Source organism: Melanotaenia boesemani, chromosome 10, assembly GCF_017639745.1.
Source record: "Melanotaenia boesemani isolate fMelBoe1 chromosome 10, fMelBoe1.pri, whole genome shotgun sequence".
Classification (NCBI taxonomy): Eukaryota; Metazoa; Chordata; class Actinopteri; order Atheriniformes; family Melanotaeniidae; genus Melanotaenia; species Melanotaenia boesemani.
Window position 1 is genome coordinate 9136474 of NC_055691.1, and position 19403 is coordinate 9155876.

Here is a 19403-nt window from a genome sequence, read left to right on the forward strand (position 1 = left end):
GTGTAGTGGCGGATATTTTAGGCTAAAACCATGACCATAGTTTATGCCAAACTCTTTCAAGATACTGATAATTGCAGGGAATGAGCCAACTGGATTTTTAATGCATAAAATAAAATCATCTGCATATAAGGAGACTTAATGAGTATGTGGCACCTTCCAAGCCTGTTCTGAGCAGAGCCAGGTAGGCTTCCATCAGGATGGTAAACAAAACTGGCAAAATTGGGCATCTTTGATAAATGAATCTATAGGAAAAAAAGGAAAACAGCATTTACAGCATCTCAATATTTGTCAAGTGGATGATATTGAAAAATTAAGTCTTGTCTAGTTCCATGAATAATGAAGGGGGGGTCCCTGCCTGAAATTCTTCTCTACTTTAACCAAGTCATTTCAGTTAGCCAGATATTAGACAACCTCAAAGATGAAAAAAGGCAAACCCACAACCAGTCATGAATTTTTAATATCTCTGCAAGTACCCAATTTTGTTTTTGTTTTTTTTATTATTATTTACCAAACAGTGAAAGACACTAACAGAGAAAAAAATTTAAAAGCTTCTCATGGAATAATACAACTCCACCTTTTCCAAAGTAATTAAGAAAAAAATAAAATAAAAAAAAAGTTAATCAGAATAAATTAGGATGTTAAACTGAACCTTAAGCTTGGAAGAGGAAAAAAGTTCAAAGTGCCTGGTAGATGGATCTAAAAAGGACAGGACAGTAAGACCTGGAAACAGAGCAAGGTTAGAGTAAAGATTTGTTAAAGAGGGAATACAGGAAGGCAGCAAAATAAAACATGAAGAGAAAACGTGAAATCAGGCAAAAACACAAAAGAAAAAGAGTAAAAGAAGAGCGGGAGGAAAGAGGGGTAATAATGTTTGTGTTTGCTTGTTATTTCAGCACTAATTTTCCCCCTGGAGCTCATTAAAGTCTGGAGAGAAACGATCCACAAAACCTTAAAAACCAACAGAGTGGAGAAGCAAAGAAAGACAGAAAAAGAGACAGAGCAAGGGGGTGTGTAAGCATCCAAAGAAAACAAAGAGTAAATAAATGGAAAAGAAAGAGCGAGACAGAAAGCTAAGCGGGGCCAGGGGAAAGAGAAAAGAGGACAGAAGAAATGCAGAAAAAAGGAACTAAATTGACAGAATTTATGGATACAATGCACATACACACACACCGCCCACCCATACACACTGAAACACACCTGAGGCTGTGTGTGTTTTCTGGTTGTTTTCAGAAGTTATGCCATCTTTAAAAAAAGATAAACTACCAGGACAGACTTTTATAAGTTAAAGAAAAATAAAAGTACCATTTAATTTTATTGATTTCTTTAGAGCAAATAAATAAATAAATAACAAAAACAGTAGATAAATTGATTTGTTTGATAAATCAAATAGAATTGTCATAATCTAAATATCTTCATGTTTTTACAGTCATAATAATAATAATAATAAAAGTCTTTTTAAGCTATCATTTATACACAAGTAGTAGTCTCAGCTGTATAGCCACAACTTGGTTTGACTGAAAACAAAAACAAGAAGCATGTTTTTAATCAGAAGAACAGAATGGCAGCCTTTAGATTTCCACACAATCACTAGCAGATTTCTTTTAGAATATTTTTCCTTTTATATAACACTGAAGTACGGAAATACAGATATTATAGTCATCAATCAGATTCAGTTTTCAGTACTAGTATTACCATCATTTTCATTATAATACCAGAATAAAAACAGTGGCTTAGATTTCGATATATTTATATATCCATTGTGTTTATGTATATATATATATATATATATATATATATATATATATATATATATATATATAAAGTTCATGGTAGGGTCCACAGTCCAACATTAAGAAATGCAGAAGGATCCTGGGAGGCAAAGGAGTACAGCAGCAGATAAAATACAGACATGACCGTGAGTAGGAAAGATCCTAGGATTCTAGAGGACTATGATGTCCTCTAGGAGGACGAAAATGTGAGATTAACAGAGGTATGCAAAAACAAAAAGAAAGAGAAAAGGATCCAGGAGAAGTATGGATAACTGAACAAACATGAGTGGGGTGAAAGTGGGTGGGTGAATGTGTGGAAGATGAACATGATGAAGATGACAAAACAGGTTGGTTTAAATGACTGGATGTAGGCAAGACAGATGGCAAAAACAATGACAAAGCAAATTACTGCTATGTCATGTGCATCGATATAGAATAGGAGATTCATCGGGCAGTTGCTCTCAACAGTTAGAAAAAAGTGCTGCATGTCACTTCAAACCATTTATTGTATTATTTAGCAGTTATTTGTTAATCTGAAATTCCTGCTATATTATGTGCAGTTAGTATTTTTATTTATCTCCATGAAATCAAATGTAATTATTAAAGTTAAGCAAGACTATTAATTGAAAAATGTCCCATGTGCAAAACAGTAGCTGCTTAAGAAAATGAGAACCGTATTGTACTGAATTGTGAAGATGGGCCGTAATTTATTTCCTGTTCAGGATTTTCGTTACAGGCTCTGCAACACTGAGAAGAGGGTGTATAAGGTGAGCAATAGTCAACAGTGCACTGTAATGTTACAAATCAGTGCACTAACGTTGGCCTTGAGTAAGCTACCATGCTAGTTGTGCATCTGACCACTAGCTAGCTAAGTGTTCTGCCTTAGTCATAGAAATGTATCATCCCTGGATGTCAGATATGGAGCTTCTTTTATAAATTGGGAAAAAATACAAGAAGAATTGGATAAGTTTTGTAAAGAGTGAAGCTGAAACACACAAGCTGATGTTGGTGTAGTTACTCACAAGCTCAGAGAATCTGACTTTTGCTTTGTGGACTGGAGAGTCAAGTTAAAAATCTGGTACCTATTGTTACAGCACTGTATGTGGACATAATTTTCTCCTGGTAGTTAGAAACTTTTACAAGGGACAGCTGAGATTAATTGTGCTATTATAAGCATAGCTAGTTTGACTCACTTCCTCTCCTGCTAGCTTGGTTACTACGATAGCAGCTCAGCTATATGATTAGCATGAGTTGAAAGTCACCATGAAAATCGAAGTTACACAATTAAAAATGTTAGTCCACATCTGGAAAGTGACCTAAATATTTCGCTTCTGTAGGTTGTGTTTGAGTTCACATTTTTAATGTTTAGCTTGGTTCACACGAGCAGCTTTCCTAGCTAATCTGTTTATAACTTTATTTATTTGTTGTTTTGATCATTAAATCTCTGATTAATGATCAAAATGTAAAAATATGTTTTTATATGACAAACGCATAATGCAGATTTTTTAATTTGACTTATTTATTTATTTATTGCTTTACTTGGATTCTAGTGTTTTGCAATAACTCTTACCAATAGGGAATGTTAGCATCGTGTTGGTTTGTTTAGATTCCATATTGTGTTATTCTTTGCTTGTAGGGTGTATTCTGTATGCACAAACCCTGAATTCTAACTTTAGTGTTTCTACTCTTAAAGTGTGAGCACCGTCTCTAAAATCTACCTCTGCTCATAGCCAAACACTAAACATATGTTAAAACATTACATTTTTAATGAGATTAATACGTCTTCATTATCACAGTGATTCATAAAATCAACTGCATGTGACGTCATAAAATAGTCAAGGTATTAAAATCTATTTACTTCAATAAATGGGGGAAAACAAATCCATCCATTCATTTAAAAAAAAAAAAAAAAAAAGAAAATCCTGACAAGATTAGGCTCCCCTCCGTGCATACAACAATGGAAAGCATACCTTCACATTCACTATACGACCGTATCTGGTTCATAGTGACAAAAATCTAATTTTGCAGCTGTTTGCACAGTCACATCTTGCACTCGGAGTGTGTACTTTCTTTTAATCCAGTTAAGCCTTTCTTAAATTTGGAATTTCAGCAGAACCCATGTGGTTGTTTTCTATTCAGGCCAGAGGAGCTGTCCAATCAGAGCAAAGTGAGCAAGAATCAGCTTCTCAAACTTCTTTTCTTACAGGGAACACAAACACCTAAAAAGCTCTTTGCTAGTAACCTCTTGGGAATGTTAACATCTTTTGGTTTTTAAATACAAGTTAAAAAACAAACATTTCATAATCTATGTCCTAATTTCTGCATTGTATTGTCGTTTTTAACTAAAGACAAACTGCTACATGCTTGTGCCATACACAAATCCTGACATTTGGTGGAAACTAAAGAAAATTAGATATCATTTTAAAGATTCAGACTCTAAAATAAGCTAAATGGAAAAGGTTATGCATTTTCTTAAGTAAGCATCACATCTTGTCCTTTAAGTTCTGCATCTTTCCTTTCTAGAATTTAAGCAGAGTATTGATCTTTATCAGACTTTTAACACATGCCATAAATATCTAGAAATAATTAAAAAGTTAAAACTTGTGATGGGTGGACTGGTTAATAGACAGCAGAAGAAACATTTCAGGAACACAACATAAAGCTAATAACTGTAATGATCAACATGAAATACAGCTTTACAGGGAAGGCAAACGTGCCCTTAGCCCCTGATTTTGAGATCAGAGTTTAATATTTTCCCTATAAAAAATTCTAGTTTGGCTTAAGGGTTGAATCTGATCCAAAATCAGTGCAATTTATTTCACGTATAAGACAAAAAGACTAAAAATATGGAACAGAAAATGGGAAAAGTGGGGAGCAGTTGCTTAAGAAACATTCTTCAAAGCTGATGTTGATGGTGATTGATGAGTGGATGAATGAGTGAGGAGGGAAGGAGGGATATTTATACTCAGGCTTGAAAACACATACAAATGATCAGTTGCGTCTTTCAGCAAAGAATAAAAAAGTTTTGGCTGTCCAAAGCTGCAGTCAAGCCACAGAGAAAAACTGAGGGAGGAAAAGGATGGATGAAAGGGGGAAGGGAAGTGAAGAAGCTGGCCGTACTCTCTAATGTACTGGCTCCGTAACTGCTCACTTATTTTACCCTCCTATAATCTCATCATCTTCCATCCTTCCTCATCCCTCCTCCCTCTGCAAAGTCCCAAACAGAAGTCTGATGTCACATCCCAGTCTTCATTTCCTTCTCCACCATCTTGTTTTTGTCCTTTCCCTCTTCACCCCCCACTTTTCTGGCTTTTCCTTATCTTCATCATACTTTCCGTCTTCCACCAGCCGCCCCCTGTTCCTCCTCCCCCTCCTCCGCTCTACATTGGGAACACCAGGAAGCCAGAGAAGGTGGAGTATTTCCATCCTCCCATTAGGTTTCCTCTCTCCAGTTTGAGGTAGGCCCGGTCCCCCTTCTCCATCTGGATCAGAACACCATTGCTGGCAGCCTCACGCGTCACATCCTGGTCGCCAGCGAATGCCGAGATCACCGGCCAACCGTTGTGCATCAGGCTCACCTGGATCAGGAAGAGCACAGATAGTTTTTTAAGATCATAATTATGACAGAAATCATGGCATTAACAGATGGAAAATAAACACAACTCTGTAAATGTTCTTATCCAGTGACTCATTTACAGTTGTCTTGTTTGTTAAGCCACATAACTGTGACTTAAGAAACGTTCAGGCAGACAAAAGGCTCCTAACTCAACAGATGGACCAGTGTTCGACACCTAAAAGGAAAACTTGGATCATATCTTGAACATAATAGAAAATAACCCAAGAATAAGATTTGGATTTGAAGTTGGATAAGAATTTTAGAAGCAACAAGGTCATTCCTACGGAAGCGTGAAGCTGTCACCCCCCCCCCAAAAAAAAAAAAATTGGGATCTTATCAGGTTACAATGTTATAAGTTTATTGTAAAAACATGAGACATATCACGTTATAACATGATTAACATGTTTTGTGGTGAAAATGTTGACTATAAACCACATTTGTTGTTGTATGGGGAAACTGTGATTTGGTGAAGCTTGGAGGACACTGTGATATTGTTGACGTTGCACCCTTAAAGCAGGACTACATCTTTGTGTCTGCAACTTATTTCTCCCAGTCCCAGCAGTGCATATAGCCTTTAATCATCACTTTTAGTAATCACTGGTTTATTTATTTAACTAAAAGCAGCGCACACACTCTATGGCAACCAGACACACGCATGTACCGTCTCACTGCGCGCAGGCAGGTGTCGCACTGTGTTGCTCATAACTCTCCCACATTTCTATGTGTACAAAAATAAACCAGGTCTGCACCAGCCTCTTAATGACCCATTATTTGAGTCGGCTGTGCTGCAGTATGGACATATTGAAAACCTGTAGGAGACTGGTTCAAGAGGTTCCAAGTTGGTGATGCCTGCTCTATGGCAATTCAGACACACGCTCAGGCAGGTGACGCACCGTGTTGCTCATAACTCTCCCACATTTCTGTGTGTACAACAATAAACCAAAATAATTATTGGCAAGAAGAACTGAAATGTTTCTGCTTGATGAGTATATTTTCCATAAAATGTATTTGCGCCAATATAGGTCGCAACAACATCTGCATACAGTACGGGCACATTCTTACAATAAAACTATCACGTTATTACGTGATACATTTCACATTTTTACAATAAACTTATCATGTTATAACGTGATACATTTCATATTTTTACAATAAACTTATCATGTTATAACATGATAAGGTCCCAATTTTTTTCTTTGTTTGACAGCTTCACACTTCCTTACATTTCAAAAGAGCTTTTAGCTGAAAAATCAGCATATCTCTGCATGGTGTGCAGAAACTGGACAAGTTGAAGACAAAGAAAGGGTAAGGACTAAAAGACCATCTCCAGCAGTGAACAGGATCTAAAAGTGACGTCCTTAAAGTGGTAGTGCACCCAAAAATGGTGAGCCCTCGCCTAGCAGGCATAGAAAACCACGCCCACCAACGCATATGAAGGCATGCAAACTTATATGGTAGATTTGATAGTTTTAGACTTTCTTCATTCTTTCACAAAGTTTCTAAATAAATATTCCTGCAATAGGACGGATTTCTGCATTTGAGTGGTGTAAAAGTAACACCGGACTTTATTCTTTACCTGCTGATTCCCATCTGGCGATAAACAGCAGCTCAAATCACAGCAGCAGCAACTTCCAGCAGCACTTCCTGCAGCTGCCACAACCTGCCGCGAGTCTCCACAGCTTTCCAGAGCTGCTGGAGCTGCTGATAGGCCAGCTAACAGTGCTAACGGCTCAGACTGATATGGTTCAGCACCACCTTGATTGAGATTCAGGAGAGGAAAATCTTCCTCCTCAAAGACGCTCTGTGGCATAGGTGCTTTGTGAATCTCGCTTTCCATCTTGCCAGTGAACTGAGCTGCTGTCTGTCAATCATTTCTGCCTGTGTATCCTGACCCACCCTAACTCCGCTCCCTGATCACCCCACACCTCCCACCCCAACTCTTGCAGTTTCAGGCATTTTTCAAATTCGGCAGTGGGTGGAGTTACGCAAAAAGTAAGAGATGGAGTTACACTTTAAAGCAACACTGCTGAACTTTGGCAGATTTTCTCACCAAGGCGCCCCCTGTAGAGAGCTAAAAATTTGCATCCTGTCTCTTCTCTGAGCTTTCTCCAGCCAGTAAAAGCCAGTTCTATGTTGACTCTTTCTCTTTTTCTCTTTCTTTTCTTCTCTTCCTCCAATAATCCTCTCTTGTGTTTCTTTCCTGAATCAGCCACAGTGCGTGTTCAAAACAGCCGGGATAGGAAAAAAAGTTTCTTGGCCTCAGGGTGTTGCAGAGCAAGAGCGGATCCAGGAATGTATATAATGAATGTCACTGTATCATCAAAATGATTCAGAAAGACAGAGTTTATTGTAGTGTTGGAAGAAATCAGAACAGAATAGTGCATGTATTTTTTATACAATTCACAGTTGTATGTGATCAAAAATAATTAGTTTAAAGATTATGAATCCACAAATATGTGTATTAATGATGATAAAATATTGGATCTCAACATTGTTGAAGCAGTGTGGGAACAGAATGGAAGAAAAGGAAGAACATAAAAAAAGAGCTTTGGAAAGACCTTCAAGGATTCTGGACAACTGTTCCTGCAGACAACTTGAAGGACAGAAAGTTTGTTTAGGGATCAGACTGTGTGTTAGAATAAAGCTGCTCAGACCAAAAATTCACTTTAAAACTACTTAAACTTGGACAGACTCTTTTTACCTGTATTAATAAATTCCTGCACCAACTTCTTGTTGTTTTAGCAGAAATCTAAAGAAATAGGTACATTTGCACAGCCGATCATATGGATGAACACAGCAGAGCATTTTGTCTGCAGCTTTGTGAAGTCAGCAATAAATTTGTCAGGAGTGAACTTCCATTCTTTTGTCACTATTCATAGAGAATTTAACAGACTTGTAAATGCAACGACAAGAGATTCGCAGTGTATCTGACACAACAAATACTCCAGTAGGGAATATGATTGTAAAGAGAGAGTTGCCTGTCAGTGATGTGTCCCCCTCCCTTCTTCACACAGCCGGCAGAAAAACACCAGACAACAGCTTTCATCACTTCTCTTTAGAGCAACAGCAGAAACTCAAGCACTCCAGAGAGTTGATTCCCCCTCTCATGTTTCACTTAAATAAAAACACGGCTTTGTGCTACCTCTGGAAACAATGCGGTGCTAAAACAAACGAAGAGAAATGTCGGAGGAAAGTCTGCTTATGCACAGTCACACTTTATAAACCGTGTGGGATTACACCCCTTCCAGTGAGCAGACTCTGCATCCTGATCAGAAATAAGAAACACTTCATTTTTACAACTGCTGGTTCCTGCAGCTGTCAGTAATGACTGATTAAGTTTTTTTTATGTCCTCCTTTGCACCTCGAGTATGAAGTCTTTTAAAATAAAAAGGCAGCCGTTTTCCATGTCACATCTGATTTACACAGAAGCATAAACCGAGTCTATGAACAACCTGGTGGCACGTGGATGCATGAAACGTGCAAAAAAAGAAATCTCCTTATATTGTCGTTTTCCTGTGATGCCCTCCTCAGCTTTCCTGGTGTTTCCTGGTGTTATCCCAATCTCAGAAAACCACCAACATCCCCACAAACCATGGTTAAAATGTATTTGGATGTTTTTTGTTGTGTTTGTCCTTACATCGTGTTCGACCTAATACATTGTTAGAAAATCTGGAAATACCTGTAGAGATCTCTTTCTAAGAGCTATAGTCAGCAGTTTTTTAAACTATAAAAAACACACTGAATATAAACTTGTACATTTTCTCCAAAACTGAACAAGCAACATGAATTTTTGCATTTTCATTAAACACATGTGGGTTTTAGTTCTTGTTGGATTTCTGTTTCTGTTCCTGTTTCTTGTTCCTCTCTTCTGCTGTCCCGTCTGGTGTCGCTTCCTAATGACCACACTAGCTCCCTCCGTAAGTTTCTTTTGTTCCGTGCTGGATTCTCGACCACCCTGTCCTAGTTTGTGTTATCTTTGCTAAATTATTCCTTTAGTCCGTTAAGAGATTTGTTATTTTAGTTTTGGCTGTAGATCTATTTTATTCTGCTTTTTATGTGCTTTATGTTTCTTTGAATAAATCCTGGTTCCTGCGTCCTTCTCCCTCGAGGTCCTTCCTACAAAAAGATTGCAGAATATTACTTTTATGTACTACATTATACATTCTTAATCTTTTTGTTTTTCTCTTTAAACTCAGTTTAAATGATAAAAGTACAGAGTAGTTTGTCTGTGCATTCTTGGAAATGAAAAAAAATATACCATTTAAAAAGAAATGGAAAACAGGCATGAACCAAAGTGCCTTAAGGTTTAAACAAATATAGAGCCAGTCCAATCCCAAACCATTTCCCAGCCATCCATTTCACTGGCTTATTCCAATATAGTCAGCGGACAGGGTACACCTGGACAGGTCGCCAGTCCATCACAGAGCAAACCCATATTTACACGGGGAGAACAGCTGATGTTCTGGTTACCAGGAACAGTGCTACCATCACTCCACCACGCAGCCCTTTCAGGACATTTCCAGCCAAGCTACAGTAGTAGCGGTTTAAAAGTTCCCATCCAAGCTGAAAGCCAGCCGAATACCTGCCGGCTTCCAGCCCAGTTCCATTCCAGTTCCAGTTCCAGCCAGCTGCCTTCCAACTTCCAGCCGCCAGAGAGGCCCCCTCCTTCTCCTGGGAGTGTCGATGTTTTAATCAAACTCCACCCATTCCTTGTAATATAGGGTAGACCCAGAAGATGGCGCTTCTCTCACAGACCTCTCATCGCCCGTAGTCTGTCAGATTTTATCTGAATTTACACTGACCGGCAGAGGCGCCACTCAAAGCACCTTCTGATGGCCAGTCACAATTCATAAAAATGCATAAAACTTAATACATAATCATCGTTTGACGTGGAATGTGAAATTGTAACATGCTTGTGCGCTGCCAATTGTTTTATTCAGAAATGAATGCTAGTAGGTTAATAAAACCTTTCAAATACTGGATCACAGCCCCTAGCTCTATTCTCAATAGGATGTATTTATCATACTGATTAATCTTTTAATATTAGCATTATTAACATAGACAAATCAGATTTGGATCAAGCAACACAGAATCTGTTTGAGGTAGCTAGGAAGGGTTATTTTATTCTCATATTATTTATTTCACCTCCATAAGAAGACAGGGCGACAGATAAAAGCCCCACGCAGGATCGGAGATAATTTCTTCCACTTCAATGTGTCTAATCGCGGGGGGACATCCAACACTCGCTGTGCTGCGACTTCCTGCTCGCCGGGAATCCCGATTACGTCACCCCTCCAGGTGGGCTATTCCCCGACACGCTCTGATTACCATTCCAAAAGGTACTGTATGCAGCCCCCAACTTGAACATGCGCCTTCTTCAACATTCGCACTTGCTCCAGAAAATTACCATCTCTTAGGCTCCTCCACCACCACTTTGACTGTGGATTGATACGTAAATGAGCCGCAATGAGGCAGCTGAACAAGTGACCCAGTTTTGTGATCGTTGCACATTGGGTAAGAGTGGTCAAACGAGTCCAGTTTGTGTTGTCATGCTACCAGAAATTCAGTAGGCTAGTCGGTCCTAATGCAGTGAATTTCCATGTTAATGTTGCCAAATTCAATAGCATAGCAAGAGATGAAAAAAGAAACAACGATATTTCTTCAACATGTTAACCAAAATATTTACCTCTTAAAGCATAAACCAAGTATTTACAACAAGCAGTGTGCTTTTTAACGTTAACGTGTGCCATAGCCTACTGCACCGCTGTTCCTCCTTCCAAGTCTTCTTTTTTATTATATTGTTGTTTTATCATCTGAATATACTACAACAACACAGAGAAAATATATGAAAGTTTATTTTACGCTGGTATTTGCGCAGCAGAGTTTTCTGCCGCCGGATTTGTAGTCCAGGAACGGAGAACACAGCTGCTGCCAGGAAAGGTGGATTACATTTTGTTAAAGCACAGCAATCTCCGAGTAGCCTATTATAAATACCCTCTCAGTGGCAAAATAAAACACACTGGTCTGGTTTAGTCTTCACTCTGAAATGGTTCAGTCAGAGGAATATAAAGCTGTTTTAAAAATGTTGAGCAAGCTTAAAATAAACATTCATAGGCTATCTATGTGTTTTAGATTAACACAATGATAAAACAACAATAGGCTATAATAATGGAAAAGAAGCGGTGCAGCATGGCAATGATGCGTTAATGGCTCGGGTCGCGGGTTAAACATCAGTCTGGTTCGGATTTAAATGGAATAAATACATTGGTGACGAGTCGGGTTCGGGAGTCATTCTAACGGGTTAGAGCAGGTATGCGTAGCAAAACGGAACCGTGCAGGACTCTGCTCTAAGCAGTTCGGACTTGGTTGACCTGGAACCATTTGACAATAAAATCTGGAGCCATCCTGCAAAGCGCTCGCTTAGGCGTCCAGTTAAACCGTGTTTATTCAACCAGTCCCTACTTCATTGCATTCATTCTTTCCTCATAGCCTACGTGCACATTTTTTTCAAGATTGTTTATGTCAGTTTTGTTTTGGAAAATGAAAAAGGAGTCTTTGCGCAGAACTTATAACATTATTCTAATCTTGCCACTTGCCTATTTTATTATTGTGTATTTTTGTAATAACATGTAAATTCACTGCATAGGAACCAACTAGTCTACTGAATTTTGTGTGACAACACTAACAGAACTGTTTTGACAATGCAACAATTACAAAACTGCGGCTCATTTACTTATCAATCCATAGTCAAAGTGGTGGTGGAGGAGCCTTGGAGATGGTAATTTTCTGGAGCAAGTGCGAATGTTGAGGAATTTAGCCTTTGTTCAAGTAACTTGGTATACCTTTCAGAATGATAATAAACAGAACAAGACACACCAAACCAGGAGCTAAGACCACGAAGTTCAGCATCATGCTTATCTATCTTTGGCGTTTTTACACCAACATTTTTATACACTGGATAATGATAATAATTGTCGATTAAAGTCACGGATAAAACTGCTGTTGTTAAAACACACCCATCTCTTACAAAATCTAAAATGTAAAACAAAAAAAACAACAAACAAAAAATCTGGATCACTGTAGAAATATCTTTATTCATTGCTGATCATCTGGCCATTGAAGCGTTTTTATTTGGAATTGGGAACAAATATTTTCCACCCTGTTATATTCTGTTCCACTCTGTTATGTTCCATTCCACCCTGTTAGTAAGGTGTTTTTTAATTTTTTTTTTTTTTTACTAAAAACATTGAGGACTGTGAACCTTGTTGCACCATATTAGGAAGTGAGGAACATTAAATTGATTTTGCTTTTCTGTTCCCAGGTCAAAAGGAATGTAATTATCTCTCATTTGAAATACTTGATTATGCTTTCCTTCTTGCCTTTGTGGAAACAGAAACGTGATAATCTCTCACTTGAAAGCAAGCTGGGCGTACAATAGTGTGATGACGATGAAAACTCACATGACCAATGCTCAATAAAGGGTACATGAAAATGTGAGAAATGGTCAAAAGCACATATACCGTTTGTGGTGAGTGAAACTATACAGCACAGTCCACAAGGCTCTTTTCAAGCACACTCCTCCCCCCAAGGAGTATGCTTGAACAGCTAACGGCAGGTAATGGCTGTGTTTACAAATGTAAAGGTGCTAATTGTTGGCCATTGAATTGTTAATTTCAAACCGGGCAGCCTTTTGGTTGTACTCTGGGCATGGTAGAGGGATAAGAAATCTCTGGGTTTTCTAGTGTTAAACACTGGAAGCATCGCCAGCGGTCTTTTGATGACCGCCAGTCACGCTATCATGCTTATAGTGTATTAAAAACTAAACGGCTGAACCTGGTATTTTAGGACTTTTATTATATAGTTGTTGTCTATAGTTACCTGCTTACTTGTTTGGAAAAGTAAACACATCAATATTTACGAGCAGTTTAGCACGTCTAAACTTCCACAGAGCCGCTCAGGGAGACTCTTTCTCAGCCAAACTGTCGTATATAACAAGGCTATGGAGTTGTAATAAATGGCCGCCCTACTCTGCTTCTGATTGGCTGTAAGATCACAAACCCTGTGTGCTGATAGGCTGCTGGTTCCTGTCATTCCTACCAGCCTTTGCGCATGTGCCTGCTTCAGACAGCGGGCAGGCAGCTGTCCCACCGCTGAGACACAGTTGTATGACGTTTTATCACGTTTTATCACTAGATCGCTATGAATAAAATCCAGGGACACTTCATTTCACAGTATAAACCATTTATTTACTTATCTACTTAGGATAATAGCACTTTGAGGCCTAATTCAGAATATAGGTTGGGCTGGGTCCGGACTTTTGTGATCCCTGCTTTACACATTATCAGTATTATGTTATTTTTACCTGCCGATATTACGTTATGATTTTGTCAATATTCAGTTATGCAGCAGCTGTATCAACCCCCACTGTGAATAACTTACGTTGCAGTCAAATGACCGCTGGCAGCGCTCCTCGGGATGTTTAGAAAGCTCGCTGCTAGTGACATTCACCACTTAGCCGACTTGAGGAGGTTGTGCTTTGCCTCATAACACCATTAGCTACACATGTCGGCTTTTTTGATACATTTATTTGACGCCATTTTCAAATCAAATCATTTTTTAAATGTTGGCAAAAATGCAACAAATGAGCGACACAGCTCATTATAAACTGTTTAGAGAGCAGCAAGATCAAATCACTGCTCCTCCCCGTGGACAAAAGAGGGATTGCAGCTGTTTTTTTACTTGGGCTGCTTAGGGGCAGAGCCTCGCTGACGACGTCATTGCGGGGGATTACATTACCCCCACAGACCTGTGAAGGATCGGCCAAGGATCAGTCAAGGACCAGTCAAGGACCAGTCAAGAACCAGTCAAGGACCCATCATGGAAACAGGGGAACTTTTAAACCGCTACTACTGTAAATGCTCCGTCTTTCCTTTACATTCTAAATTATGAAATTGCCAGCTTTGGGTCTTTATTCAGTGAAAACTTTACAAAAAATAGATATGCTTGAAGTTTTATGCACAGGGTGCATTCACTGGCTGGACAAAGAGGGGTGAAAAAATAAAACAACCCACTTGATAAAGTCAAAGACTGCAAAGAGTTGAAATTCATTTGATTCTGATAAAAGGCCAGTTACTCAGTGCATCTCTACTAGGAAGCTAGGGCTGGGCGATTAATCGATAAAATCGATAAATCGAATTTTCCATTTCTGGAGATTAATTTTTTTGAAAATCGGGATTTTTTTCCATAGTTACTTAGCAGCAGACTTAGCCCTCCCTCCACACCAGAATGGTGTTTGTCTGACAGATTTTCATTAAAGTGACCCTTCACTCACGCCGGGATTTAGCTGTGCGTATAACTGCAGTGAGAAATGCTGCTCTCTATGAGATGCAGAAATCAACTTAACCCACAAACCCTAGTTAAGAGACAACCTTCATCAGGGGAATTATTTCTGCAGTGGATCCTGTATGATAAGGATCCAGATGGAAAGAGATCACGGATGCATTGTGTCGCATATTTCAGTGTAAGATATGAAGTCGTTTATATGGTGGAAGAGCTATGACATTATATGCTTTATTTTTGCTAGCATTCATCAATATAAACAAATTAATTTTTTTAATAAGTTTATTTATGTTTTGTAAAAGAAAAGGAAAAAAAAATCGATTAAAATCGGAAATCGGATTTGGTTATAAAAAATCTGAGATTTTATTTTTAGGCCATATCGCCCAGCCCTATAGGAAGCTAAATATAATATTACAAATGTATTGTCACAAAAGAATACTGCAAAGAAACATAGACTGGAAAAAAGCACAGCATAGGTATTACTGAGGGCTGCACTCCCATCAGGAAGTTCTTCAAGTGAGATGCAGCCCACATTAACACACCTGCGATCAGCATACATACTGAAGCATTACTGCAAGTCCAGTCATTATTTGAGTTTATTTATTTGAGTGTTTTTTTAAAGGGAGAGTACATATTATACATTTATATATGATGTACATATGCTTCATGATAGCAAAGCTAACTCCCGTCCTCAGTCCCTTTCAATTTTTAACAATAATATAAACTGCATGTTTTCTTTCTATGGTGCAGACTTATTTCCTCCTCAAAACTGATTCTGATGCAGATTATTTCGAGTGTTGATCCACTTTCAAATAAACTTTTCTGAGGCTCGATGGGAACATGAATGCAGCACAAACCAAACACACAAACAGAATGTGACTCTTGGTTTCTCGCCCTCTCCGCCCAGCCGGTGGCTGAACCACCGTCTCTGTACAACATCTCCATTTATGTGTTAAACACAGGAATTGCTGCTGTTATTATGACTCCTTTACACATCTCTGCATTTCTTTGCAGCATCTCCACCAAAGAAAATAGTGCTTCTCCATTTCAATGAGCGCATTTATCCATACACATAGAATCGCTTTTGGACAAAACAACCCAGAGAACAAATTCAAGAGGGACATTTATCAACAAGTCTCACATTAAGCAAAACAAATCAAGATAAAGCTTAAAAAATAATAAGTACAGTCTGAATATAATCAAACATTAAGCAAGAGAAAAGCTGATGGCTACAACTGCTCATAAAATGTCTTTTTTCACATAAAAACAAGATTTTACAGACATGATAACCAGGTTACAGCTGGTTTAAAAAAATGGTCACTTTAAAAAATTTAAATCTCTCACAAAACAACATGGATGCATGCATTTTCATTTACTCTACTATGTTTACATTTTAAATCTATTCATTTAATTTATAATTTACTAAATAAAAATAAAATATTTTATTAATCCCAGATGATGACACAATGTTGACACACTACACTGTAAAGACTTATATTACAAAATATTTAAAAAATAACTATTTAATGTATAATTTGATTATAATTATAGTAAATACAGGATAACATAATTAAATATTATATAGTTATATTTTAATTTACATCTATCTACATTTTATGTGATCTTATTTTGACATGCTTTTGCTGCCTTGACTTATTTCCTCTATTTAATTATAATTGATTATTTATTACACATAATTAAACTGTATCAGTAGATTATTGGTTTTAACTGTATGAGAAAAAGAGCGCACACGGGTGACTCCCTTGTATAAATTAAAGGTTAAAATGAATTAATTTACCCAATATGGTTGAACATCTTAGAAGGTTTACAACAACAAAAAAAAAAAAACAAGTTTTATAAAAGCTGCTTAAAGCCGGCTGTAAACAGTTTTACGGAGATTCTTCTGCAGACCAGAACATTTTTATTTAAAGACGAAAACCAGGTTTTTACTGCAGAAAAGTCCGTTTTAATCAGAAATTCACGCCTAAGCTCGAAATATGTCCAAATATTTCTGGAAGCAACTAATTGTAAAACTGTCAGTAACTGATGGAACACAGTCATAAACATCCCATAATTATACACTTAAACAGCTCGTTCTGCCTGATGGCCAGGAGTGTGTGTTAGTGTGTGTGGGCAGGAGATGGAGAGCCTGTCAGAGTCAAGAGCTCTCCCGGTACAACACTCCTCTTAACAGCAAACTGAACTTGGCAACTCAGCCTGAATGAGCGTGTGTGTGTTTGTGTGTGTGTGTGTATGCATGAATCTGATGAAAACACTCAAACTACACTTTAATAGTTTTTTTTTTTTAATTGTCAGAATGGAAAAAGAAGTTCAGGTCACTGTAAACATGACACAGAAAATTAAGTAAGAGGTAAAAACAGTTTAATAGAAAAAGTCTAATTCTTTATCTAATTATATTCTCTGGCTGCAACAATTAAACTCGGGATGAAGGAAATTCATTTCTCACTGTTTAATTAAAACTGAAAGAATTTGTTATGATTCAGAAACAAGCAGCCAACAGCAGACAAACATTTTAATGAAACAAACTGCATTCAGCTTCTTCTGCCCTGCAGACTGTTACCATCTGAGCGTAACAAGAGGTGAAGAAGGTCTCTGTGTGAGACGGTTTGGTTCGCCTGACTTGACCTCGGCAGTCCTCGTGGAAGCCAAGAAGTCAAAGTCAGAAGAACTTTGAAACAAGAACAGATAAATAAATGATAGAAGCTGAAAAGAAGAAACAAAAAGACAATAAGCTGCTGGCTTCCGCTGTAAACAAGTAAAAATTAATGCAGAAAAACGCATGATAACCCTGAAGGAAGATTCGATAAAATTTATTCAGTAATAGCTATATTTTTTTTACAATGATCCCCCTGAAATTATTTTGGGACCCCCAGTTTGGGACAAGCTGTTGACAATGTCTGAAGCTGCTTCATAATCTTAATAAAAACAAAGGTTGTTATAATTTAGCAGTAAACATGTCTTTTTTAACATTTATGGTCTAAGAAGCAGGATGTATGTGAATAAACGGGGAAACTACACAGTGTTGGTAAGTATCGGAGCATTTAATCTGCATTCAGTCCCATGTTAAACAACTCTGCAGTAATTTACGGTATTTGTTGGCTCAGATCACAAAATGATAGGACACGGAATAAATAGATAACCTTTTGTTTTTTGCCAATATTATAAATTCTGCAGTTAAAAATGATAACTGCAATGATGCTGTGGGCTTGTTAATCTTTAAATCAATGCATTGATGTAACTTGATGCATTGATACACCCCCAGATAACACTCAGGTCGACACACCAATCCTCAGTGTGCTGCACCTGAAGCTGCAGCAGTGAGACATTGTAGTATTTTACTATTGATGTAAGCTCTTACATGGAGTGCAGGATGGAAAGGAAAGAGTGGAAAGTCTAGCTTGAGAACATATAAAATTTCATTGTCATACAATATGTACATGAGGTTTTATAAAAGTAGAAACAAAAAGAAAGAAGCAGTTATAAAACATCATAATTTATCACATTTTCATAATAAAAAGATCACTATCACTACTATGTTGCTAAGAGACCTCTATTTAGACCTGGAAATGATGATGAAGCCACTTCCTGTCAAACTTTCCACCAATCAGAGAGCTTAGATTGACGGTAATGTCCAATCAGGAGCAGCCAAAGATCAACCAGTGAGCAGAAAGTTCTATGTGCGTCTGAAAAGAACAAAATAATGCTCCTCTATGGTTGGAATAAAGCCAAGATGAGGATAGCAGGTAAATAGTAGCAGAAATAACTGGAAATGAGGAAAAAGTGGAAAAATGGAAATAGTTTCTGTTTGTTTGTTTCAGTGCCAATATTTTTCTCCTGAAAGCCAAGGCTTGAGAAAATGATGTGCAGATGAGAAAAGGTTTGGTCACTGTTGATCTGTGTGTTATTTCTACAAAGTTCTGTTAGTAATAAAGTCTGATTTCTTCTTCGGCATGTATGCTGCTATATCATTTTACATCATAGGCCTGGACGACAATATATATTAACTGATAGACGTGCAATGCAATAAAAAAACAAGTCAATAAAAAGTTCAACAGAAGTGCAGTTTCACTTCCTTGTTTTATTATAACCAAATAGCTTAATACTACAGTCATTGCTTCCTCCCAACCAATCACAAACTCAGACCCAGGCATGCTCAGTCACCAAGCCCCACCCCTCTCACACCACATCAGAGAGTATGCGTAATGCAAAAGATGTCACAGAAAGGAAAGGCGGGGGAAACTGCCACGAAAAGAGGTTGGGGTGAGGAAAAACAAAAAGACCCAAATGCTTAAATGTTGATTTTTGCCTTCAGTTTGTTTAGTTCTTCTTGAGTGGTGTTTGTTTACATGGCAGCCTAGTCCTACCAGTTTCTGAGCTAGCTAACAGCCAATTTCCACCAGGTCTCTGTAAACCGCGCCATGGTTTTGTTCCGACTTCTGTGGCATGTCAACCCACACCGGGTGCGTGTCAGACGCAGAGCGCCCACAAAGGTAGTCCGCATAGCTGGATCCGCGAGGTCACAAAATGACGTAATGTTTACAAAGTTCAGAGATGCACACAGGCCTTTAATTTTGAAATTTACTGGATGCTTTTCACTGCTCCTGTGTCTGATTTCCTGTCTGGCCCTATCGTGTTCTGGACATGCTGGAGGTCGAAAC

At 38.0% G+C, this 19403-nt stretch overlaps 1 protein-coding gene across 1 annotated transcript in view; it reads right to left on the reverse strand.

Annotated features, from left to right (window-relative positions):
- Nucleotides 1-3693: 3693 nt before the first annotated feature.
- Nucleotides 3694-19403, reverse strand: part of cbln1 (cerebellin 1 precursor) — a 34790-nt gene continuing 19080 nt past the window's right edge. Inside the window, exon 3 of the mRNA XM_041998138.1 lies at nucleotides 3694-5347. Within this exon, the coding sequence (XP_041854072.1) occupies nucleotides 5150-5347 (198 nt within the window). The 3' untranslated portion in view covers nucleotides 3694-5149. The remainder of the gene's footprint in view (nucleotides 5348-19403) is intronic.